At 49.1% G+C, this 27,317-nt stretch overlaps 1 protein-coding gene across 4 annotated transcripts in view; it reads left to right on the top strand.

The window, feature by feature from the left end:
* smarcc1a (SWI/SNF related, matrix associated, actin dependent regulator of chromatin, subfamily c, member 1a) overlaps positions 1-27,317 on the top strand; it is a 260,613-nt gene that overhangs the window by 18,106 nt on the left and 215,190 nt on the right. For all 4 annotated transcript variants that reach the window (XM_038808949.1, XM_038808946.1, XM_038808948.1 and 1 more), the window contains exons 4-7: positions 6,515-6,596; positions 15,138-15,230; positions 24,852-24,921; positions 25,154-25,223. In XM_038808949.1, the coding sequence (XP_038664877.1) occupies positions 6,515-6,596; positions 15,138-15,230; positions 24,852-24,921; positions 25,154-25,223 (315 nt within the window). The remainder of the gene's footprint in view (positions 1-6,514; positions 6,597-15,137; positions 15,231-24,851; positions 24,922-25,153; positions 25,224-27,317) is intronic.

The raw sequence follows: 27,317 nt of genomic DNA on the forward strand, positions 1-27,317 counted from the left end.
ACGGGGAGAGAGTGGGGCCTGGGTTGGTGCCGAGTATCCTCCTGCACTATACGGTTCTGCACTGTTGGGATTCTGTGCTCTAGTGTATGTTCTAAAGATGCCATATAAGTGCTAGGTGTGAAAATCGCCTTGTACACCAGTGTGAATGAATTTTGGATGTCGCTGGCTTTTTGACAGAGAAGAAATGGGAATTTACAGGCGGTGGTCTTGCCATGCGTCTGCTGACCTTGTCCTAGGTGGTAGAGGTCGCAATGTAATCCAGTTCTCGAAAGTACATAATGAATGATGCCCATGAATTGTAGAACCCTTCCATCTTTTCCCTCTGTTCAAATTTGACCGTCTCAAGTCAAGAATTCCAGCAGGTGTCCCCCCAACACGCCAGTGTATAGGATGGATAGGTAGATCTCCATCCCAACAGGACAGGATCTGCCTTCGGCCGATCAACGAGGCGTATGGCTACAATATCTGCCTCCGCACCCGTTTCCAAACCCGGCTGGCCTGACACCCCGAATATGGCCTCCCGAGGGCTCGGGTCCAATTTCACATGCACCACTTTAGAGATTACCCTAAAAACCTCTGTCCAGTAATCCTCCAACTTTGGACAGGACCAAACATATGAACATATGTCCCTCCGCAATGCTCACACACATCTTCTACCCCTGCAAAGAGCCGGCTCATCCTCGCCCCAACCTTGCGCACGAGGTGAAGGCGTTCACCCTCTGGAGCACCTCACACTAGAACCCCTCCTCCACACCCTCTCCAACTCTTGCTCCCACCTTGCATTGATTCCATCCAGTGGTGCCTTCTCCTCTTCCAAAATAGCTCCGTAAACCGCCGACACTACTCACTTCTCCAGTCCTCCTGTCGTCAGCACCTCTGCCAACAATATAGAGGCCGGCTCTATTGGGAAGCTCTGTATCTCCTTTCTGGCAAAGTCTCGAACCTGCATACATTTAAATTTTCCCCTGCTCCAGCCCGTACTTCGCTCCCAACTCCTTCAATCCTGCAAACCGACCCTCAACAAACAAATCTTTTAGTGTCCTAATTTCTTTCCCCTCCCATCTCCAAAACTTTCCATCCCACTGCCTTGGCTCAAATCTATGGTTCCCCCGAATCGGCATTTCCCGTGACCCTGTCCCCAACCCAAGTGCTGGTGAAACTGCCTCCAAATTCTCAACAAAGCTATTACTACTGGACTCCCTGAGTATTTCCCCGAGGTTGTCGGGACTGGCGCTGTTGCTGATGCCTTCAATCCCGACCCCTAAAACAAACTCTCCTCCATTCTGACCCACTGGGAGGCAACACTTCTGACCCAGCTCCGCACCGTCTCCACATTTGCTGCCCAGTAATAATACATCAGGTTCAGAAGACCCAAACTCCCTGCCTGCCTTCCTCTCTAGCAGCACCTTTCTAATTCTGGCCACCTTCCCTCCCCATATAAACGAGGTAATCATCCCTTCAACCTTCCTCTTCCCTCTCCATATGAACGAGGTAATGATCCCTTCAACCCTCCACCCCCCTTGCTCGCCTCGAAGGCCCATCAAAACCTGCTAACCAGGCTCCAATGTCCATAGCCCTCCTCTCATCTCGCCTCCGTTCACGAGCCAACTTTAGTTAGCTTGTGCGGGTGCCCTCCCCCAAGGCATGCCATCTCCTCCCACCCAGTCACAGAAGAAACAGAAAAACAGTCTAACCCATACAATTCAAGAAAATAACATATAACCGGTGCAACAAAAAAAAGGAACAAAAATGCCAATCAAACCAAAAAAAACTTAAACTCTATAACAATGTGAAGTCAAGTAAGTTACAATACAGGTCAATGAAAAGAAAGTTAGAACATTTATCCATTTTCCAGCTCCCCAATCACAGTCCACGATCTCTCTTCCAGCTCCACTCCTCACTTCTGTCCCAAGCCTTCTGCCTTCACGAACACCTCAGCTGCCTCCACCGTTTCAAAATGAAAATCTTTGGTGTTGTACTCGCCCTCACCTTTTCCGGGTATACCATACCAAATCGCACCCCCTTGTTGTACAGTGCCGCCTTCACTCGGCCAAACTCGTCTCTTCACCAGCTCCACTGTCAAGTCCTGGTAAATCCGAATTCTAGCACCAGCCCACTGTTCCTCCCACTACTGCTGCGCCCAGTTTAACACCTTCTCCTTTGCATGGTATTTATGGAATCAGATTATTACTGCTCTTGGCAGTACATTTACTTCGGGTTTTGGCCTTAACGACCGATGAGCTTGGTCCAGTTCATACTGGGAGTGCGTTTCACCCTCCCCCATCAACTCTGCCAGCAGCTTAGTGAAATACTCTATTGGCTTCGAGCCCTCTGCCCCTTCGGGCAAGCCCACACTCCCCAGATTGTGCTGCCTTGAGTGGTTCTTGAAGTCCTCGGTCTTTACTCGGTGTCCTCTGTTGACCTCCACCACCCTCTGCAGCTCGTCCCCCATCGAGGTTAGCTGGTTGCTGTGCTGCGACACAGCCTCCTCCACTTTATTTTTTCACCTTGTTCTCTCACCTCGCCTGGTGTCTTTGCCGCAGCTACTCACCGGGGCGGTTGCCTCCTCCATCAATGATTTCAGTGCGACCGCCATCTCCTTCCTCAACGCCTTCATGTGCTTCGCAAACTGCTTCTCCAGCTCCACAGCCATCACCTCGGTCACCTTTTCCACCATAAGTAGTATGGCCCCATCACGCGGTCTGACACCCGCCAACTTGTCAAAGCTTTTGCTAGTCCTCTCATTCGGCGGTGAACCCGTGTTTCCTCCCTTCACAGCTGTTTCTGGATTCCTTTAACGACTTATTATTTTTTCAATCCTAAAATAAATAAATATTTTTTTAAAAAAAATACACCCCCAAAAAATGTATAAATCCAAAAATCAGGGACTGGTCTTCGAACTTCTCAACGATCCACTTTCAGCGGGAGCCACCCGATATGCTCTGATCCCCCATTGCATCGTGTCCTGGATTCGGGCCTTGCCTCGTGTCAGGCTCTGCTCCCGCCTCTCACTTCGGGCTTGATGCTCCCCGTTCCGGCCACCAGAAACCCCTGCGGGGCTCCTCACCGGCTCCAAACCGGCCCAACCCAGCACCTGTCCTTCGGGTCCCAAAGACTAAAGAAATTTGGTTTTAAAAAAACAATGGGGTGAGGGGGCACCATGGAAACGGATGGAGATGGCGTCCTGTGGAGGCACGAGCCTGAAGGCACTGGTAACGGCGCCATTGCCGCTCCCTCCAACGAGGTACACTACGAGCCCGGTGGTGGCGGCTACCCTCAAGATTTGGGGGCAGTGGAGGCGACACAGGGGGAAAGTGGGGGGCTCGGTGGAGGCCCCGCTGCGGGGGAACCACCGGTTTGTCCCAGGGAACATTGATGGCGGGTTCCTGGGGTGGCACAGGGCGGGCATAAGGAAGTTGGGAGACCTATTCATTGATGGGAGGTTTGCGAGCCTGGGTGAGCTGGAGGAGAAGTTTAAGCTCCCCCCGGGGAATATGTTCAGGGACCTTCAGGTCAGGGCGTTTGCTAGGCGGCAGGTGGAGGGGTTCCCTTCGCTGCTCCAGCTGGGGGTAAGGGACAGGGTGCTTTCGGGGGTGTGTGTCGGGGATGGGAAGGTGTCTGAAATCTACCAGGTGATGCAGGAGGTGGAGGAGGCGTCGGTAGAGGAGCTGAAGGCGAAGTCGGGCTGGGGGAGCAGATTGAGGAGGGGACATGGGCGGATGCCCTGGAGAGGGTGAACTCCTCCTCTTCATGTGCGAGGCTTAGCCTCATCCAGTTCAAGGTACTGCACAGGGCTCATATGTCCGGGACGAGGATGAGCAGGTTTTTTGGGGGTGAGGACAGGTGCATTAGGTGTTCGGGGAGCCCAGCGAACCATGCCCATATGTTTTGGGCATGCCCGGTACTGGGGGAATTCTGGCAGGGGGTGGCGAGGACGGTGTCGAGGGTGGTAGGGTCCAGGGTCCAGCCAGGCTGGGAACTCGTGATATTTGAGGTTGGGGTGGAGCCGGGGGTGCAGGAGGCGAAAGAGGCCGGTGTTGTGGCCTTTGCGTCCCTAGTAGCCCGGTGGAGGATCTTGTTGCAATGGAAAGATGCGAGACCCCCAAGCGTGGAGACCTGGATCAATGACATGGCGGGATTCATTAAGCTGGAGACGGTCAAATTCGCCCTGAGGGGGTCGGTACAAGGGTTCTTTAGGCGGTGGCAGCCTTTCCTCGACTTTCTGGCTCAAAGACTGGGTCAACAGCAGCAGCAACCCGGGGGGGAAAAGGGGGGGGGGGCGGTTTCAGGGGGGCATTGTTTATGTTAATTTAATTTATTGTTAATTTATTTTGGGTTTGGGGTGGGTTCGTTATATGCGTTGTTATGGGGGCTGGGGGGGGGGGGTGTTTATTATTGTTATTATTATTATTATTGTTCTGTTACACATTTTTCAAAAATCTCAATAAAAATTATAAAAAAAAAACAAAGGGGAAAGACCGGGATATCGCGGACCAGCCTCTTCTTCATGCGGCTGCTCCGCTCGCCTTCCTGGATGGAAGCATAACACTGCATTGAGATGTTGATATTGTGATGAGGCAAAATTGTGGCAAATTTATTTCAGTGTAGTAATTGTGAGGCCATCCACTTTGGAGCTGGAGCTGAACAGGGTGCTTTTTAAATGTAGAAAAACTCAAACCTGTGAGGGTCCGCTGAGACTTGTGGGTCCAGGTACATTGATAATTGAAATATTGTGGGAATATACAGATGAAAGAATGAACAAAGCTAAAAGAATACTGACATTTATCTACAGGATTAGAATGCAAGGGAATCAGTCATGTTTCAACTACACAAGGTCTAGTTAAACCACACCTCTTACAATTTTTTTTACGAGTACCCAATTATTTTTGTTCCAATTAAGGGGCAATTTAGCTTGGCCAATCCACCCATCCTGCACATCATTTTGGCTTGTGGGGGTGAGACCCATGCAGACACGGGGAGAATGTGCAGACTTCACACGGACAGTGACCCAGGGCCAGTAACACACCTGGGTCCTCAGCGCCGTGAGGCGGTAGTGCTAACCACTGTGCCGCCCTTGGTTAAACCACACTGTGTGGTAGGTTCTGGGGTCCACGCACTAGGAACGATGTATTGGTCTTGGAAGGCTATGCGCTATAGTTCTATTGAAATTTAACTCTGGGAGTTCAAGTGCAAACTACAAGAAGTGATTTGACCAAGTGCATTGTATTCCTTGGAATTTAGAAGGTTCAGGATGATGGTGGTAGTTTTCAGTATATGAGGGAAATTCTCTGTCGATGACCCAAAAGAGGAACAGCGGGTTAGGCAATTTAGCTTCTTCAGCTTGTTCTGCCATTTATTGAGATCATGTCTAATTTGGGGTCTTTGCTTCGTATTCCTTAATACCTTTTGGTTAACAAAATAATCTATTGATCTTGGTTTGAAATTAATTACCATGTATGTCAGAGAGTTCTACACTTTATCACTCTTTGCATGAAGGAGAGTTTGCTAATTTCAGTACAGAAAAGTTTGGCTCTGACGGCAGAAAATGACCCCAGTCCTCGAGTCCCCAACTAAAACAGATAATTTTTCTCAATCGACTGTGTTCCTCTTAACATCTTAAACTTACTGAATTCATGTGAATAAAAGCCCAGCTTTATAATTCTACTCTACCTATGCTGCACTCCCTCCATAGTCAACAAATCCATTCCACCTGCAGCATCTATCTACAATAGATTTTAATGCCGAAACGATGATGAAAATAAAAGAAACACTACATTACAGTTAATGATCTCCTTTGATCAGGTCATGGGAGGCTATGAGATGGTGAGGTTGGTGAAGTTTCACAAGCGTTTACCATTGCATCTTCAGTTGGTGTTGGCAGTTGGCAGATTTCCATTTTCAAGAGGGGGAGTGGTGTGGTAATCAGGAGACTTAATCATGGATAATTTTTTTTTTGGTTTTATCCTTTGTGATGAGGATCAGGGGTGCTGCCAGGTTGGTACTGCCAAGGTGCCAAGCTGGCTATATATTTTTTCTGGGCAGCATGGTAGCCCAAGGCAATAGCACTGTGGCTTCACAGCACCAGGGTCCCAGGTTTGATTCCCCGTTGGGTTACTGTCTGTGCGGAGTCTGCACATTCTCCCCGCGTCTGCGTGGGTTTCCTCCAGGTGCTCCGGTTTCCTCCCACAGTCCAAAGACATGCAGGTTAGGTGCATTGGCCATGATAAATTGCCCTTGGTGACCAAAAAAGGTTAGGAGGGGTTATTGGGTTACGGGGATAGGGTGGAAGTGCGGTGCAAACTCGATGTGCCGAATGGCCTCCTTCTGCATGGCATGTTCTATGTTCTGTGATTGAGTGTGGTTTATCTAGTTAATTAATATTAACTAATTTTTTTCATTTGAGGTTTAAAAAAAAAAAATCAGGAGTTGGATCTGACTGAAGAGCATAAAGGATAGAATTACACTTTTTAATTCTACTCTAATGAGTATTCTATGACATTGCTCCATTTTCTAGGAGAAGATTCGACTTGCAAAATCCATCCAGAATGGACCGTAATGTAGAAATGTTTATGACTATAGAAAAAACACTGGTGCAGGTATGTATGTTGCCTGATATTCTTTTTAAAAAAAAAAGAAAAAAAAAATTTTTTTATTGAAATTTTTACAAAATATAAACATCCCACCCAACTTCAAAAGCAACTGCAAACAAAAAAAAAACCAAAAGAACACCCAAACAACAAAAGGGAAAGAGATAACACCCGCCACAACCCACAAACCCATGTACACAGTTCTCCCTCCCACCGATCCAACCCCCCCCCCCCCCTTGCTGCCGGCCTATTTCCCTACCGTTCCGTCAGGAAGTCCAGGAAAGGCTGCCACCACCTAAAGAACCCTTGTACTGATCCCATCAGGGCAAATTTCACCTTCTCCAATTTAATGAACCCCGCCATATCATTGATCCAGGCCTCCACGCTTGGGGGCCTCGCATCCTTCCATTGGAGCAAGATCCTCCGCCGGGCTACTAGGGACGCAAAGGCCAGAACACCGGCCTCTTTCGCCTCCTGCACTCCCGGATCCACTGCAACCCCAAAAATTGCGAGTCCCCAGCCTGGCTTGACCCTGGATCCCACCACCCTCGAAACCGTCCTCGCTACCCCCTTCCAAAACTCCCCCAGCGCTGGGCACGCCCAAAACATATGGGCGTGGTTCGCTGGGCTCCCCGAGCATCTAGCACACCTGTCCTCGGCCCCGAAAAACCTACTCATCCTCGTCCCAGTCATGTGGGCCCTATGCAGCACCTTGAACTGTATGAGGCTAAGCCTCGCACAGGAAGAGGAGGAATTCACTCTCTCCAGGGCATCCGCCCACGCCCCCTCCTCAATCTCCTCACCCAGCTCCTCTTCCCATTTACCCTTCAGTTCCTCCACCGAGGCCTCGTCAACCTCCTGCATTACCTGGTATATGTCCGAAATCCTCCCTCCTCCAACCCACACCCCTGAGAGCAACCGATCCCGCACCCCTTGTGGGGGCAGCAAGGGGAACCCCTCCACCTGCTGCCTGACCAATGCCCTCACCTGCATGTACCTGAACATGTTCCCTGGGGGGAGCCCAAACTTCCCCTCTAACTCCCCCAAGCTCGCGAACCTCCCCTCCACAAACAGGTCCCTCAACCTCCTAACCCCTGCCCTGTGTCAGCCCAGAAATCCGCCATCAATGCTCCGTGGGACAAACCGATGGTTCCCCCGTCTCCATTGCCCCCAAATTTTGAGTATAGCCGCCACCACCGGGCTCGTGGCATACCTCGCTGGAGGGAGCGGCAGCGGCGCCGTTACCAGCGCCTCCAGGCTCGTGCCCACAGAGGACGCCACCTCCATCCTCTTCCATGCTGCCCCTTCCCCGTCCATTACCCACTTATGCACCATCGCTGCGTTGGCAGCCCAATAGTACCCACAGAGGTTGGGCAACGCCAGCCCCCTCCCTATCCCTGCCCCGTTCCAGGAACACCCTTCTCACCCTCGTAGTCCCATGCGCCCTCACAAATCCCGTAATACTCCTGTTGACCCTCCTAAAAAGGGCCTTCGGGATAAGGATTGGGAGGCACTGGAACAGGAACAAAAACCTCGGGAGCACAGTCATCTTAACAGACTGCACTCTCCCCGCCAGTGACAGCGGTAACATATCCCACCTCTTAAACTCCTCCTCCATCTGCTCCACCAACCTTGTGAGGTTGAGCTTGTGCAGGGCCCCCCAACTCCCAGCCACCTGGACCCTAGGTACCTGAAGCTCTTCCCTGCCTGCTTCAGTGGGTGCCTACCAATCCCCTCCTCTTGATCCCCCGGATGCACCACAAACAACTCACTCTTGCCCAGGTTCAACTTATACCCAGAGAAACCCCCGAATTCACTAAGAATCCTCATCACCTCCGGCATCCCCCCCACCGGGTCCGCCACATACAGCAACAGGTCGTCCGCATACAGCGACACTCGATGCTCCTCCCCACCCCGGACCAGGCCCCACCAGTTCCCTGACTCCCTCAATGCCATGGCCAGGGGCTCAATCGCCAACGCGAAGAGCAAGGGGGACAGGGGGCACCCCTGTCTCGTCCCCCGGTACAGCCGAAAGTACTCCGACCTCCTCCTATTTGTGGCTACACTCGCCATCGGGGCCTCGTAGAGCAGCCTCACCCACCGGATAAACCCCTCCCCAAACCCAAACCTCTCCAGCACCTCCCACAAATACTCCCACTCAACCCTATCAAAGGCCTTCTCCGCATCTATACCAGCAGCTTAGCGTCGGCGTTTAGCAGCGAAATCGGCCTATATGACCCGCACTGCAGAGGGTCCTTGTCCCGCTTCAGGATCAAGGAAATCAGCGCCCGTGACATAGTTGGGGGCAAAGCCCCCCACCTCCCTTGCCTCGTTAAAGGTCCGGACCAGCAGGGGGCCAAACAGGTCCAAATACCTTTTATAAAATTCCGCCGGAAACCCGTCCGGCCCCGGCGCCTTCCCCGACTGCATGCTCCCTATCCCTTTGACCACCTCCTCCAGTTCGATCGGCACCCCCAGTCCCTCCACCTGCTCCTCCTCCACCCTCGGGAATCGCAGCTTGTCCAAGAAGCGCCCCATTCCACCCCCCTCCACCGGGGGTTCCGACCGGTACAGTTCCCCATAGAAGTCTCTGAAGACCCCATTAACATCTACTCCCCTCCGCACCACCTTCCCAGCCTTATCCGTCACTCCCCCAATCTCCCTGGCCGCGTCCCGCTTTCGGAGCTGGTGTGCCAGCATCCTGCTCGCCTTCTCCCCATACTCATACACCGCCCCCTGTGCTTTCCTCCACTGAGCTTCTGCCTTTCTGGTAGTCAATAGGTCGAATCTGGCCAGAAGGCTACGCCTCTCCCCCAGCAATCCCTCCTCTGGAGCCTCTGCATATCTCCTATCCACCCGCACCATCTCCCCTATTAGTCTCTCCCTCTCCCTCTGCTCCCCCTCTCCCTATGGGTCCGGATGGAGATCAATTCCCCCCTCATCACCGCCTTCAATGCCTCCCAGACCGTCCCCACTCGGACCTCCCCGTTGTCATTGGCCTCAAGGTACCTCTCGATACACCCCCGAACCCTCTCGGCCACCTCCTCATTTGCCAGCAGCCCCACCTCCAAGCGCCAGAGCGGACGTTGGTCCCTCTCTTCCCCCAGCCCTAGGTCCACCCAGTGCGGGGCATGATCTGAAATGGCAATGGCGGAGTATTCCACATCCTCCACCCTCGAAACCAACCCCCTGCTCAGGACAAAAAAAATCAATCCTTGAGTAGGCCTTATGTAAGTGGGAGAAAAACGAGTACTCCCTGGCCCTTGGCCTCGCAAACCTCCAGGGATCCACCCCCCCCCCCCCCCAATCTGGTCCATAAATCCCCATAACACCTTAGCTGCCGCCGGCCTCCTACCCATCCGGGACTTGTATCAATCCAATGGGGGATCCAGTACCGTGTTGAAGTCCCCCCCCATGATCAGGCCCCCCACCTCCAGGTCCGGAATGCGGCCCAACATACGCCGCATAAACCCCGCATCGTCCCAATTTGGGGCGTAAACATTCACCAACACCACCCGCTCCCCCTGCAGCTTACCACTCACCATCACATATCTCCTGCCACTGTCAGCCACCACATTTAACGCCTCAAACGACACCTTCTTCCCCACCAGGATCGCCACCCCCCTACTCTTCTCATCCAGCCCTGAGTGAAATACTTGGCCCACCCATCCCTTCCTCAGCCGAACCTGGTCCGCCACTCTCAGGTGTGTCTCCTGGAGCATGGCCACATCCTCCTTCAGCCCCTTCAGGTGCGCAAATACCCGGGCCCGTTTGACCGGCCCATTCAGCCCCCTCACATTCCAGGTTATCAGCCGGATCAGAGGGCTCCCTGCCCCCCCTCCCCTGCCGATTAGCCATACCCCATCCCTTGCCCACCCCCGGCCAGCGTCCCCCGCTCTGCCAGTTTCCCACAGCGGCAACTCCTCCCCTCCAGCACCCCCTGCGTCCTCCAGCTCCTTCCTGACCGTTTCAGCAGCAACCCGGTAACACCCCCCCCCCCCCCCCCCCCCCCCCCAGGCTAGGAGCCGCGCCCCTCCCTCCATAGCACTCCCGTGAGCCAGCTAACTTCTGCTGACCCCGGCGACTCCCGCCCTACCTCCGACTCCTCCTCACGTGGGACTACCCCTCCTCCATCGTGCCCGTCAATGGGTCTCCCCCCCCCCCCCCCCCCCTTGCTCTTGCGCGGGAAAAGAAAACAGCCAGCAACGACCCGCGCTTCTCAGCCCCGACCCTGCCCCCACCATCTCCCAGCACGGGAAACCCGCAGAAAGCCCGAGCTTTCGCCCTGCCTGGCCCCGCCTCCTCCAGGGCTACTCCCATTGTCAGTCCCCCCCACCAGCTCCCCGAACTCCCCGTTTACCCCCCTGCCCGAACCCGTCCACCAGACCCCTACTGAAAAACCCATATAGAAAAGAAAAATCGACATCACCCCACCCACCCTAAGGCCAACCCACATCTTACATTAAACCAGGCAAATACAAATACAGTATTATACAGCATCCCCCATCTTAGACCCTCAGTTTGAGTCCAATATCTCGGCCTGCACAAAGGCCCACGCCTCCTCCGGGGACTCAAAACAATGGTGCCGATCCTTATAGGTGACCCACAGACGCGCCGGCTGCAACATGCCGAACTTCACACTCCGTCTATGGAGCACTGCCTTCGTCTGGTTAAACCCGGTCCTCCGCCTCGCCACCTCTGCACTCCAGTCCTGGAAGGCCCGCACCTCCGTGTTCTCCCACTTGCTGCTCCGCTCCTTCTTGGCCCACTGGAGCACACACTCACGATCCACGAACCGATGAAACCGCACCAACACCGCCCGCGGCGGCTCGTTCGGCTTGGGCCTCCTAGCCAGAATCCTGTGGGCCCCCTCTAACTCCAGTGGCCCCTGGAAGGACCCAGCCCCCATCAGTGAGTTTAACATAACCGCCACATAGGCCGCCAGGTCCGACCCCTCCAGCCCCTCCGTGAGGCCCAGGATCCGTGAATTCTACCTCCTCGACCGGTTGTCCAGCTCCTCGAACCGCTCCTGCCATCTTTTATGGAGCGCCTCGTGCATCTTCACCTTCCCCACCATGGCCACGGCCTCATCCTCCCTTTCAGAGGCCTGCTGTTGCAGCTCCCGGATCGCAGCCCCCTGGGCTGTCTGGGTCTCCATCAGCTCCCTGTTGGTTACCTTCAGCGACTTCAGCAGCTCCAACTTAAGCTCCTGGAAGCAGCGCAGCAGAGTCGCCTGCTGCTCCTGAGCCCACTGCCTCAGCTCCTCAAGGCCTCCGCCGGTCGCCATTTTGTCTTCCTTCCCCTGCTTTTTCAGGGGTGCTTTCTCCGTTTTTCTCCTTACTCCCATTCCTGGTCCGGACCATAGGACCGTAGGGGTCGACTCCTGTCCTCTTCCCACGTCGGGATTTGCCGACACAGCTCTGTTGGGGACCCTGAAAAGAGCCCCAAAGTCCGTTTTCAGCGGGACCTGCCGAATGTGCGGCTTAGCTCCGCCTTGCCGCCACCGGAAGTCCGATATTCTTTTTTTAAATAAACATTTTATTGAGGTATTTCTTTGGCATTGTAACAACAAAAAAATCAACAATGTACACAACAAGGAAAATATTAACATAGTGCAAATACCGCCTCCCACTCCCTCAGGTCCTACCATTGTTTACCTCCTCTCATCTTTGCTAACATAACCCCCCACCCCCCTAACAAAGATCCTCTCCTGGCGAACTTAATTTTCTTCAGGCAGAGGAAGCCAGCCATGTCTGAAAGCCAGGTCTCCGATTTCAGGGGCTTTGAGTCCCTCCATGCTGGTAATATGCGCCTCCCGGCTACCAGGGAAGCAAAGGCCAGAACATCTGCCTCTTTTTCTTCCTGGATTCCCGGATCCTGCGACACCCCAATAATCGCCACTGGACTCATTGCCACCCTCGTATTTAATACCGTGGACATGGCGTCGGCAACCCTGCCAAAATCCCCTCCATTTTGGATATGCCCAGAACATATGGACATGGTTCGCTGGCCCCCCCCCTGCACACTTCGCACACCTGTCCTCCACCCCAAAGAATCTGCTCATCCGGGCCACTGTCATATGAGCCCGGTGAATGACCTTAAATTGAATCAGGCTGAGCCTGGCACATGTTGCGGTTGCGTTTACTCTACCCAACGCGTCTGCTTAGAGGCCCTCTATCACTCCCCCCAGCTCCTCCTCCCACTTTTCCTTCAGCTCTTCGGTCTCCGTCTCCTTCGGATTCCTAAGCTCTTTGTATATGTCCGCGACGCTCCCTTCTCCTATCTGTCCTCTAGAAACCATCCTATCCTGAATCCCCCTTAGCGGCAGTTGTGGGAAGGTTGGCACCTTCCTCCGCAGAAAGTCCCGCACCTGTAAATATTGAAATGCATTTCCCCCGCCAATGCAAACTTCTCCTCCAGTGCCCTCCTCCTCTGGAAGCTTCCTTCTATAAATAAGTGCCCCATCCTCTCAATCCCCGCTGTCCGCCAAATTTGGAACCCCCCGGGGCAAACTGGTGATTATCACAGATTGGGGACCATACCGATGCCCCCTCTGCTCCCACATGTCTCCTCCACTGCCCCCAGACTCTCAGGGCCGCCACCACCATTGGACTGGTGGAGTACTGCACCGGTGGGAACGACAGAGGCGCTGTTACCAATGCTCCCAGATTTGTGCCCTTAAAAGAAGCTGCCTCCATGCACACCCACGCCGGCTGTGTTGCCTGATATTCTGGTATAATTGGTGTTCAACCTTTAAATTCTACCCCCTGATTTGGAAGATAGCTTTGGTAGGATGTCATTGTCTGATCAGAAATTTTGCATCCTGACTGGAGCACAAAATATAGGTGCTACTGCAATACCAAGGGATGCTGCTTTGTCAGAGCTGTTATCTTACAACTGTAATGTTAAACATGAGCACAATGCCTGTGCTTTTCTGTCCAGGACTTAAGTTCTTATGCGAAGGGAGTACTCCTGCAGCCTTATTTGACACGCCCTACTTCAAACAATCAATACTTGAGCAGCAATTTTGTCATTTTAGCTGTCTTGGGTGTTCAATGCAGTTCATTTGGAGCATAGAGATGTAAATAACTGGAGCAATTTTTAAAGATATTGATATAACTCCATCAATGGTCCTGCTTTGCTTTATATTTGTTGACTGCACTGAGCGGCTTCAACTGCATTTTTTCTTTGTTTTTCCCTCCAGGTTTCTTTTCTCCCTTTTTTGTTCCTGCTGATTTCCTGCTGGTATTATTCCTCTTGTCGTGGTCGTTCCCAGGAAATTACTGAAAAGAAAAACAAATCATGTATTATCCTTGATGGGGGTGTAGTGGTTAGCACTGATGCCTCAGGGTGCTGAGGGCCGGGTTTGACCCTGACCCCAGGTCACTGTCTGTGTGGAGTTTGCACATTTTCCCCATGTCTACGTGGGTCTCACCCCCACAACCCAAAGATTTTTTTTTAAATAAATGTTTTTTATTGGGTTTTTGAACAAATTATATTTGCCGTTATGTACACAGTATATGATATATATATCTATATAGAAGGTAAGGGCACACACACACAAGTCACAAAGGGAGAGGAGAAAATTAAAAAACCCAGTAAAAACACGAGAGAAGTACTAAATCAAATAATGTCACAGGTAGGGTACAATGCACCCGCCCAGCCGCAGCAACTCTGTACAGTTGGCAAAATTATTTACACACATAAGTGGGGGGAAATGCAGATATGCATTTGGGTGCTGGAGAGACAATTCTGGAGGGCAATCCTTGAATGGGTCTGGTGCTGGTCTACCTCTCCCTCGCATGCTTTGGCTGCTTTCCCCTGGTTCACAACCCAAAGATGTGCAGGACAGGTGGATTGGCCATGCTAAATTGACCCTTCCACTTGGGAAAAAAAAAGAATTGGGACTCTAAATTTAAAAATAATTATCCTTGAATGTTGAACACTCAGGGGCATAATTTCTCCGGCTACTTCAGCTGTCACTTGACATTCACTTGTATACATGTGTAGTTTACTGGAAAGCAATAACTAGATCTTATTCCCTTCTTCCAATGGACGGGCACAGTCCAATATATTGTAAAAAATATAAGACTTTTCTGTTAAACAACTGCATATTGTTTCACATGAGCTTAGTGCCAACAGTCTGCCAGTTGACATTTGAACTGAAACTTAGTCCTTCATTGCATTTTGGAAAGGGGAAGAAGGACTGCAATGAATTTAGAGCATGTAGTCAGTAAGATCCAGATAACATACTCAGCTCAGAGACTACGCTTCACAATGTGGAGGGAAAGGTCGCACTGGTGAACCTAAAATATGAAGAGAACTGCTAGCCTTAGGTCATGGGCACTCTTCAACTGTATCTCATTTGAGTTCTGTATATATGGGAATTTGTATGTATAAGTGTATTCAGTCTTGAAATTTTCCTCTCATTTCGTGGCAATTCAGATAATTATGTTCATATTGACATTGTGTTTGGAAACTGGAGACGACAGAAATGTTGTATACATCCGTTTTCTTGTACTGTTTTGGTATAACATGTTTCTTTTACAGAACAACTGTTTAACAAGACCCATGATCTACCTCCCGTCTGACCTTGACCCAAAGCTGGCAAATAAATGTAAAGACATTGTTAAAAGGCATCAGGTATGCATATTTTGTATCCTGAAGATATTTGATGTATTAAGTGTGCACGTGCTCCCTGTGTCATGAATTTTCTTGCATATTGTGATACTGAACAGTTGACAGTCCTGATGTCTCACTGAAATGTAATGCTTGTTTGTTTTAATTCAGTGTACATCTCCTTTATTACCACATTGCAATATGTATTTTGCTTGCTTCCTTTTGTCTTCAGACAGTGCCTGCAGAGTGAAAAAGTGCTTGAATTGTGAAAAAGTGCTTGAATCCTACCAAGTCTTCATGACCTATTTATTCCGTTCAGACATCATGGCTACCAAAAATGTGCTGAGCATTTCTTTTTCTTCTTGAGCGTCTAATTAAAAATTAATGGTGGCATTTTTTTTACCACCCGCTTGTAGTGTTTTTTTCCCGAAGTTGGAAGTCTTGCATTTCTAATTGTCTTTATTTTGCTCTGATTAAGTGTGAGAACTCTCGTTGTCCCCCCTGTGTTCCTGATAATTGGCAGAACACCACGTGGCTGGCTATTTTGTGTGGAAAATAACAATTGGAAACCGTTGGAGTGTGCAGATGCAGTTTAACTGTTTCCATTTATTGAACTCTCTCATATTTTCTTGCTTTCAGTGTGCTATGGCTGGGTTGAAGTGCCAATCCTAGACTTCAATGCACAAATGTAGAATGGCACTCCACTTGAGTCCTGAGTGAATGCTGTGAAGTCTGAGAGGCTAAACCGAGGCCCCATCTACCCCCTTAATTTAAAACAAATATATATTTTTATTCTCTTCCTTTTTGACATTTTCTTCCAAATTTGCACCCACCAACAATAAACAATAATCAGTAACAAATATATCAATGCCCATGTCCATAACAACGATCCCATTCTCCCATCAAGCCCCAAACATTAGCCTGCATGTTCACACAAACAAATGAGAAAAAGGAATTGGGCATCACCCATAGTCGCCATTAACACACACAGCCCCCCTCCCCCCAAACCCCCCCCCACCAACGCGCCCCAACTAATGTTTGATGTTGTCCAGTTCTTGAAAGTGCATAATGAATAATGCCCATGAATTGTAGAACCCCTCCATACTTCCCCTCAGTTGAAACTTAACCTTCTCAAGAGTCAAGAATTCCAACCGGTTCCCCCTGCCACGCCAGGGCACAGGGTGGAAAGGTTGCTCTCCAACTTACCAGGATTCGCCTTCGGGCGATCAACGAGGCGAAGGCTACAACATCTGCCTCCGCACCCATTTCCAACCGTGGCTGGTCCGACACCCTGAATATGGCCTCCCGGGGGCCTGGGTCCAGTTTCATGTGCACCACTTTAGAAATTACCCTAAAAACCTCCTTCCAGTACCTCACCCTCGTGAGGTGTGCTCTGTATACCACCTTCAGTTGTATCAGCCCCAACCTTGCGCATGAGGTGGAGGCATTCACTCTCTGGAGCACCTCGCACCAGAACCCCTCTTCTATATCCTCTCCCAACTCTTCCTCCCACTTTGCATTGAGCCCCAGTGGTGCCTTCTCCTCTTACAAAATAGCTCTGGAAACAACTGACACTACCCCCTTCTCCAGTCCCCCGTCGTCAGCACCTCCTCCAACAATGTGGAGGCCGGCTCCACCGGGAAGCTCTGTATCTCCTTTCTGGCAAAATCTCGAACCTGCATGTATCTGAACATATCGCCCTGCTCCAGCCCATACTTCGCTTCCAGCTCCTTCAATCCTGGAAACTGACCCCTAAGAAACCAATCTTTTAGTGTCTTAATCCCCTTCTCCTCCCATTTCCGAAAATTTCCATCCCACTTCCCTGGCTCAAATCTGTGGTTCCCCGAATCGGCATTTCCCTTGACCCTGTCCCCAACCCTAAGTGTTGCCGAAACTGCCTTCAAATTCTCAATGAAGCTATTATTACCAGACTCCCTGTGTATTTCCCCGGGGCCATTGGGACTGGCGCTGTTGCTGAAGCCTTCAATCCCGACCCCCTGCACAAACTCTCCTCCATTCTGACCCACTGGGAATCAACCCCTCTGACCCAGCTCTGTACCTTCTCCACATTCACTGCCCAATAGTAATACATGAGTTCGGGAGACCCAAACCCCCTACCTGCCTTCCCCTCTGTCGCAGCACCTTTCTAACTCTGGCTGCCTTCCCTCCCCATATGAACAAAGTAATCCTTCCCTCAATCTCTCTGAAAAAATCCTTTGGCAGGAAATTCGGCAGGCATTGAAAAATGAACAGAAATCGTGGCAACATGTTCATTTTAACCGCCTGTACCCGACCTGCCAGTGACAAAGGGAGACCAGATCAGCTTTCACTCTCCCCACCAAACTAGGAATGTTGTACCTGCGGAGCCTCCCCCCCCCCCCCCCCCCACTCCCGGGCAACCTGCACCCCCAGGTACTGAAAGTGAGTCCCTGCCCTACGGAATGGCAGCCCCTCCACGTCCAGCTGAGACACCACAAAATACTCACTCTTGTCTAGATTTAATTTGTATGCCAAGAAAGACCCAAACACTCGAAGCAGCTCCAATATTCCCCCTATCGACACACTCTGTTCCGACACGTATAACAGCAAGTCATCGGCGAGTGCAAATAGCAGGGGGACATCGGACATCCCTGCCGAGTCCCACGGTGGAGAGAAAAGTATCTCGAGCTGATGTTGTTTGTGCGGACACTCACCCTCGGCTCCTTATATAGTAGCGTTACCCAATTCACAAATCTTGGTCCAATTCCAAAATGCTCCAGAACTGTCATCAAGTACCCCCATTGTACCCATTCTTCTGCCACTTCTCATCCTGTCAATGTCTTGTTACCTGAAACAGCCCTTGATGTTATCTGCAACTCCACCAACCTTTGTGTCATCTGCAAACGTACTAACCCACCCTTCCACTTCCTCGTCCAAGTCATTTATAAAAAGTACATAGAGCAGAGGTACCAGAACCCTTGCGGGAAACCACTGGTCACTGACCTCCAGGCGGAATACTTGCCATCCATGTCCACTCGCTGTCTTCGGCCAGCCAATTCTGTATCCAGACAGCCAAATTTCCCTGTATCCCATGCCCCCTAACTTTCTGAATGAGCCTATCATGTGGAACCTTATCAAATGCCTTACTGAAATCCATACACACCAGATCCACTGCCCGACCTTCATCAATGTGTCTCGTCACACCCTCAAAGAATTCAATGAGTCTTGTGAGGCATGACCTGCCCCTCACAAAGCCATGCTGACTATCTTTAAGCAAACTATGTTTTATTAAATAATCATAAATCCAATATTTTGCTCACCACAGACGTAAGACTGATGGGTCTGTATTTCCCGGGGATTTTCCCTATTCCTTTCTTGAACAGGGAAATAATATTCGTCTCCCTCCAATAATCCGGTGGTACTCCAGTGGAATGTGAGGACGCAAAGATGATCGCCAACGGCGCAGCAATCTCCTTCCTCACTTTCCGTAGTAACCTTGGGTATATTCTGTCAGGCCCAGGGGACTTATCTCCCCTGATGCTTTTCAAAATTTCCAGCACATCCTCCTTAATATCAACCTGTTTGAGTCTATTAACCAGGTTCACACTTTTCTCATGGCAACAAGGTCCCTCTCTCTAGTGAATACTGAAGCAAAGTATTCATTTAGGGCAGGGGTGGGCAAACTACGGCCCGACAAAGGTTTTTATGCGGCCCGCCAATGAGGTGCCCGGAATCATAACCGGCATTTTTGAAAAGCCGCCGGGGAAAAGCCGCTGAAGTAAATGCGCTTATAAGCGCATTTACTTCAGCGGCTTTTCCCCGGCGGCTTTTCAAAAATGCTGGTTATGATTCCGGGCACCTCATTGGCGGGCCGCATAAAAACGCACGTAGTGGGGTGGATGAGTGGGGCTGTCTCATTGGTCGGTTTAGTTGGGTGTGCGACCAATAGGAGTCCAGGTTACAAACAATAAGCCTTATTATTGTTTGTAACCTGGACTCTTATTGGTCGCACACCCAACTAAACCGACCAATAAGGCAGCCCCACTCATCCACCCCACTACGCGCGTTTTTATCGTTGACTCGGCTAGGCTGTGCTTCTGTCAGTGTAAAGGATCAGCACAAGCAACTTGACACCTGATTTCAACAAACTGGTAAATGACTGCAGTCAGATGCATCATTCTCATTGACATTGTTCTGTTACTGACTGAGTTACTTTGTTTTTCAAATAAATGTGCTTTTTTTTCTTTAAAGACCTTTTGTTTTGGCTATTTAAAATATTAATTATTTTACTTAATATACTATGCGGCCCTTTAAAATTGTGAATTTCTGAATGTGGCCCTTGCACGGAAAAGTTTTCCCACCCCTTTTTCATGCCCCTTCTAGCTCTCCGCAGTGCATTTTTGAGTTCCTTCCTGGCTACCTTGTAACCCTTTAGAGCCGAGTCAGATCCTTGCTTCCTCAACCTTGCGTAAGCTTCCTTCTTCCTCTTGACTAGAAGCTCCACTTCTCTTGTCATCCAAGGCTCCTTCACCTTACCATTTCTTCCTCGTCTCAGTGGGACAAAACTATTCAGCACTTGCAGAAAGTGCTCCTGAAACAATCCCCACATTACTGTTGTGCATTTCCCCAAGAACAATTGTTCTCACTTGATGCTCCTCAGCTCCCGTCTAATAGCAGTATCATTTCCCCTCCCCCAATTAAATACTTTCCCATGCTGTGTGTTCCTGTCCCTCTCCATGACTGTGGTAAAGGTCAAGGAGTTGTGGTCACCATCACCGAAATGCTCTCCCACAGACATCTGACCTGGTTCATTGCCAAGCACCAAGTCCAATATTGCCTCCCCCTAGTCGGCCAATCTACATATTGAGTCAGGAATCCTTCCTGTACACACCTGACAATATCTGCTCCATCCAAACCATTTGCACTAAGGAGGTTCCAGTCAATATTATGGAAGTAGAAGTCACCCATGACAACAACTCTGTTACTTCTGCACTTCTCCAAGATCTGCCGCCCAATCTGTTCCTTTATCTCTGCTGCTATTGGGGGGGGGTCTATAGAAAACTCTCAATAAAGTGACTGCTCCATTCTTCTTTCTGACTTCCACCCAAACTAACTCCGTAGACAAACCCTCGTCAACTACCTCCTTTTCTGCAGCTGTGGTGCACTCCCTAATCAACAGTGCCACTCCTCCTCCTCTTTTACCACCCACCTTATTCTTCTGAAAACATCTAAACCCCGGAACATCTAACAACCATTCCTGCCCCTGTGAAATCCATGTCTGCGTAATGGCCACAACATCATAGAGCATGGATCAGTACTTGGAACTAAGTTCATCTGCTTAACTCCTGACACTCCTTGCATTGAAACAGACACACTTTAACCCATTCCACTGAGTGCAACTTTGCCCTATCAACTGTCTAACCTTCCTCACAGACTTGCTGCATACTATTTCTGCCTGTTCAACAGCTACCCTATCCTCTGATCCATAGCTCTGGTTTCCATCCCCCTGTCAAACTAGTTTAAACTCTCCTGAAGAGCTGTAGCAAACCTCCCACCCAGGATATTGGTGCCCCTCCAGTTTAGATGCAATCTGTCCTTCATGTGCAGGTCCCACCTTCCCCAGAAAATACCCCAATGATCCACATATCAGAAGCCTTCCCTCCTGCACCAGCCCTCAAGCCACGTGTTCAGCTGCACTCGCTCTCTGTTCCTTGCCTCACTTGCACGTGGCACCGGTAGCAATCCTGAGATCACTCTCTGCTTATCCTGCTCTTTAGCTTCCAACCAAACTCCCTAAAATCACTTTTTAAGATCCTCATCCCTTTTCTTAGCTATGTCGTTGGTGCCTATGTGCACCATGACTTCTGGTTGCTCACCCTCGCCCTTAAGAATCATGTGGACTCGATCTGAGGCATCTCTGGCCCTGGCACCCGGGAGGCAACATACCTTCCGGGAGTCTCGATCACGACCACAGAATCTCCTAACCATTGCGTCTCCTCTCACCATTGCTCCCCCCCCCCAACGGCCACAGAGCCAGACTCAGCTTGGGCCTTCGCCCCGGTAGGGCACTCCCCCAAAACAACATCCAGAACAGTATGCTTGTTTTGAAGGGGAACGGCCACGAGGGATCCCTGCACTGCCTGCCTGTTCGTTTACCTTCCCCTGACTGTAACCCAGCTACCCTGTACCTTGGGTGTGGCTACCTCCCTGTAACTCTTTTCTCTATTATCCCCTCTGCCTCCTGGATGATCTGAAGTTCATCCTGCTCCAGTTCCCTGACACGGTCTCTGAGGAGGTGGAGTTGAGTGCACTTGTCGCAGGTGTAGTCAGCGGGGACACTGGTGGTATCCCTCACCACCCACATCCTACAGGAGAAGCATGCAACTGCTCTTGCCTCCATCCCCTCTTACCTTACAGAATGTAGCTGCCCTGTGGACCAACTGGAATTCTGCCCTCTGACTCTGCTCCCAGTCAGCTGGGTAAACTCCCGACTCCCTTCTCGCTCTTTGAGGAAATGAAAGGAGCGTTACTTTATTGTATCTTTAAAAATTCCCTAGATTCTTGAAGGGTCCCAGCAGATGGGAAAATAGCAAATGTAACTATTATTCAGGAGAGAAGATAGGCTGACAACAGCAAACTACAGGCCAGTTAGCCTCACCTCTGTTATAGGGTACAGCAGGGTATTTAAAAAATGATATTAAGGTTGGGCAGAGTCAACATGGTTTTGGGAAAGGAAATCATGTTCAACTAATGTATTTGATTTGTTTGAAGAAATAACCAGCAAGTCAAATAAAGGGGAACCTCCAGATGTACATAGATACATGCACAGAAGATCGGTGCAGGAGGAGGCCTTTTGGCCCTTCGAGCCTGCTCAGCCATTCATCGCGATCATGGCTGATCATCCAACTCAATAGCTGAATCCTGCTTTCTCCCCAGAGCCTTTGATCCCATTCTCCCCAAGTGCTATATTGAAATGCCTCTTGAATATATTCAATTTTTTAGCATCAACTACTTCCTGTGGTAATGAATTCCACATGTGGTGTACTTGGATTTCCAAAAGGTATTTTTAAGGTGCCACATCAAAGGTTAGTGTACAAAATAAGAGCCCGAGGTGTGGGGTGTAACATGGTTGAAAAATTGGTGAATGAACAAGAAACTAGAATTGGGATAAATATGTCTTTTTTAGGTTGGCAAGTGTCACAGGGATCGATGCTGGGCATCAACTTTTTGCAGTCAACATCCATGACTTGGATGTCTGGACCAAATGGATGGCAGCTAAATTTGTTGATGATGTCAAGATAGAGAGGCAAGAAAGTTGTCAGGCGAAGGGAAAGAGTATACCAAGGCATATAGATAGATTCAGTGAGTGGGCAAAACTTTGGCAGATGGAGTATGATGTTGGAAAACGTGAAGTTGTCTATTTTGGGAACCCAGAACAGGCGAGCTGTATACCATTTAAATGAAGTGAGATTACAAAATGAAATCTTGGGGAGATCTGGGTGTTTTGATAAGTGAGCCATAAAAGTATCCAGGTATAGCAAATAATTTGGAAGGCAAATTGAATGTTGACACTTATTGCAAGAGGAATGGAATATAAAAGTAGAAAAGTTTTACAGCAGCTGTACAGGGCCTTGGTGGCCCACATCCGCAGTGCTGTGTACCATTCTGGCCTTTTAAAAAAAAAACTGGGTATCATTGCATCAGAAACAGACCAGAGAAAGCTCATTCGACTCCTGTCTGGGATGAAAGGCTTGTCTTATGAAGAAAAGTTGAACAGGTAGGGCCTTTACCCATTGGCGTTGAGAGATGATATTATTGAAACAAGATTCAGAGAGGATTTGATCGGGATATTTTCCCTTGGAGGAGGCTAGAATTAGGGTACACAGTTTAAAAATAAGAGGTCTCTCTTTTTTAAGATGGAGCTGAGGAGAAATTTTATATCTCTGGGGAAGTTGGTCTGTGTAGTTTTCTTACTCGGAAAGCAGTGGAGGCAGGGTCATTGTATTTATTCAAGGCTGAGTTGCACTTTTGATCAGCGAGAAAACAGTGGGTAGCACAGTGGAAAATGGAGTTGAAGCCAGAATCAGATTAGCCATGATCGTAGTAGCAGAACAGGCTCCAAAGAGCCATATAGCCTCCTACTGTACCAGTTCTATGTTGCTATACCTCAAAACAGAAAATCTGGTCATTTTCACATTGCTGTTTGTGGAGGCATGCTGTGTGTAAAATGGCATGTGTAAGTACCTTGGCTATTGTGCTTTTGAGACTTTCAAAATTGCAAGAGCCATGTAAATGCCAGTCTTTTAAAATGGATTCCTATTTGGGAGCACCGTCGTGCCACATTACATCTGCCAGTAACATTTGTACCGTAAGATTGTTAGTTAACCGAGTATTCTGTGCAGTTTCTGTTATGCCTGCAGATGGTGCTGTGGTTGGCAATTGCAATCAAAAGCATGTTATGTTGTATGCCAGTGCACACAATTTGGCTGTGAAAAGATCCAGGGAACTGCAAATCTTAGTCATGGGGGTGGAGCTAATCCAGCCCTCTTGCAGGCAGAAATAGTGATGTACAACTCCCAGAAATGTAAACTGTTGCACTTATTTAGGAGATCGGACTGGGTCCTTGGCGAAACAAAAATCTACCATCAGTTGCACAAATGCACCAAAAAACTACCCCATTGGCTGCATGTCTTTGTCGTTTGTACCTAGATGGATACTGCAAGTCATAATTGAACCTTCTTTAGACTCCAGCATTCTGGTGAAATGACAAAGACAGTACATGTTCCCTGAGCATTGGCCCGATATCTGCATTCGGCACTCCAGCTGAGGTCTGATTGAGACTCTTACACAGACAAGTGCAACATTAGTTTCTCCCACTGTATCTTTTTATCTTCTTGTGATGAAGGCTAATATTCAATTTGCCTTTGTTTGTTTACTTTTCGTACCTGTGCACATGGAAACCAATCCAGTGGGCAACAGGGTAGCACAGTGGTTAGCACTGTTGCTTCACAGCGCCATGGTCCCAGATTCGATTTGTGGCATGGGTCACTGTCTGTGCGGAGTCTGCACGCTCTCCCCGTGTGCCTGCATGGGTTTCCTCCGGGTGCTCCGGTTTCCTCTCACAAGTCCAGAAAGACGTACTGACAGATAATTTGAACATTCTGAATTCTCCCTGTGTACCCGAATAGGTGCTGAATGTGGCGACTGGGGCTTTTCACAGTAACTTCATTGCAGTATAATGTAAGCCTATTTGTGACAGTGATAATAAAGATTATTATTTAAGATTATTAGTTACTTTACCAAAACTTGATTCTCACGACTTCAGAAAGTAACATACTATGCACATAGAAATTTAGGGAAGGAGTAGGCCAGTTGGCCCTTTGAGCCTGCTCTGCTGTTTGAAAAGATCATGGCTGCCCCAGCTCTCCTTCTTACCCACCTATAAGCCTGTCAATCACAGCCTTGGAGGGGGCCGGGAACAGGTTATTGAGTAGGATAATCGGCCATTATATTGAATGGCAGTGCAGGCTCAAAGGGCCTAATAGTGTACTCCTGATCCTATTTTCTGTGTTTGCAGTAAATTGCTAATTTTGGAAGAGGCACATAAATAATTAGCATCATGCAAGATTTTTGCACTACTGATTATCTTTGCTTTTTCTCATGCAGGGAACAATTACAGAAGACAAATCAAAAGGCTCCCACATAATTTACCCCATTCCCAGCTCTCTGGATGAAGGTAAGCAAGGTTGTATGGTATCAAAATTCCTATCAATGTCAATCAAACGTTGCAGATCTCTATTGTACCTATTTAACATTTGTATGTCTGCATTTTCTGTCTGTATTTTCTCTCGGAAATGAAGAATTTGCACGTGCTTGGTCTGAAAATATTGAAAATATAAATTTGCCGTAATCTTTCAATCTGTGTCTATTCATTTCTGTAACGCATTTTAATTTATTTTCTGTTGCAGAGGAATGGTTGCGACCTGTTATGAAGCGAGAAAAGCAAGTCCTGGTTCATTGGGGAATGTTCCCAGACAGGTATTTGTCAGTAGACTGTTAATGCTGGCAAGTAAGAGGGTGGCACAGTGGTCAGCACTACTGCCTCATGGAGCCGAGGTCCCAGGTTCGATCCTGGCTGTGGGTCACTGTCCGCGTGGAGTTTGCATATTCTCTGTGTTTCCTTGAGTTTCGCCCCCACAACCCAAAAATGTGCAAGGTAGGTGGATTGGCCACGCTAAATTGACCCTTAATTGGAAAAAATGAATTGGGTACTCTAAATTTATAAAAAATTCTGGCAAATAAAGAACATAGAATTTTACAGCTTAGAAGAAGGCTGTTGAACACCTCACAGCCATGCAGTTTGAGCAGCTTTGCGTACACATGACAATAAACAATAAACAAATCTAAATTCTGCTCTTCCCCTGGATACCTTTAATTTTCACCCAAAATATCTTTAATTTTTAAAGCTCTTATTCTGCTTCCAAGTAATTTTGTTAAACTATTTCCCATCTTATTTCTCTGTACTTGATAAATAATAAATGGTGTCTGACTCTGGCGGGCATATCTGCAGATGACATAAAGATTAGTCGGGTGGTTGACAGTGAGGTTGAGTGTCTTGGGTTACAGGAAGATTTTGACAGGATGGTCAAATGGGCAGATAAGTGGCAGATGGAATTTAACCCTGAAAAAGGTGAGGTAATACACTTTGGAAGAAATAATGTGGCAAGGAAATATTCAATGAATGGCATGACACCAGTAAAGTTTTCTGAACAAAGGGACCGTGGCGTATTTGTCCATAAATCTCTGAAAGCGGAAGCACAGCACAGCAGCGTAGTGGTTAGTCCAAAGATGTGCTGATTAGGTGGATTGGCTATGATAAATTGCCCCGACATGTCCAAAGTTTTGGTAGGTTTATGGGGGTAGGGTGGGAGATTGGGCCCAGGTGAGGTGCTCTTTAGAAGGATCGGTGCATACTTAATGGCCGAATGGCCTCCTGCACTGTAGGGTTTCTATGAAGGACAGGTTAATAAGGTGGTGAAAAAGACATGTGGGGCACTTGCTTTTATCAATCGAGACATAGATTACAAAAGCAGACAGGTCATGTTGGAGTGGTATAGAACTTTGGCGAGGCCACAACTGGAGTACTGTTTGCAATTCTAGTTGCCACATTATAGAAAGGATGTGACTGGAGGGAGTGCAGAGGCCATTCACTGAGATGGAACGGATAGGCTTGGGTTGTTTACGCTGGAGCAGTGAAGATTGAGGGGCAACCTGATCAAGGTGTCCAAGATTGAGGGGCATGAGGGTGGATACAAAGCACCTGTTCCCCTTAGTTGAAGGGTCAGTCATGAGGGGACATAAGTTCAAGGTTTTGTACTTGTAAAACCTCCAGTATTTTCGACCAATTTACTTCAAGTTTTCACCTAGGGTGTCTTTATTAACGAGGAAACAAACCACAAACACAAATTCAAAATTCAACAATATTTATGAACACAATATCACCCACAAAATACTAGAGGTACCCAAGATCAGTATATACCTGCCGTAAAGGTGGCTTGGTAAGCTATGGATCTGATCGCTGGAATTCCTCTGGCCCGTCTTCACAGAGGTGGTTCTCGCTGGCAGTCTCTTCCTTGCTTCCTTCCTTCTGGTCCAGTCAAGGTTTGGTCTGGTCTTCACTTCTCCGATCTGGTCAAGGTCACCTCGTACACCGAGTCTTTGCTTTCAAGGGATCTGGAGTGCCTGTTTTATCCCCCTTCCTCCATGCCCGTTGCCATTTCCTCTGGCTTTCTGCCAATGATGTCTCGGGAGGGGGGGCTCAGCAACTAATGGTCCGGTTGATAACCGTTTGACAGGCCACCTGAGCCCTCCCCAGGTGTCCCATCTCTGGTGGTGTGGGCTGCACATAACCTGTCCCCATGTCAGGTTACAGCAGAAACTCTGGGTGACGGAAAGTCTGATTCGATCTGGGCCACTGACAATAGATCTGTGCATATCAATAGGGTGCAATGATCTCCTTGATGGGTGATTGACGGAGCAGGTCCAGACATATTCTGGCAGTTGTGTATTTGACTTTGGTCAAATCTGAATTCCAACTGCCTGCCTGAGGTTTGACTGCAGTATGATTTAAAA

The sequence above is a fragment of the Scyliorhinus canicula genome, chromosome 10 (assembly GCF_902713615.1).
Source record: "Scyliorhinus canicula chromosome 10, sScyCan1.1, whole genome shotgun sequence".
Taxonomy (NCBI): domain Eukaryota; kingdom Metazoa; phylum Chordata; class Chondrichthyes; order Carcharhiniformes; family Scyliorhinidae; genus Scyliorhinus; species Scyliorhinus canicula.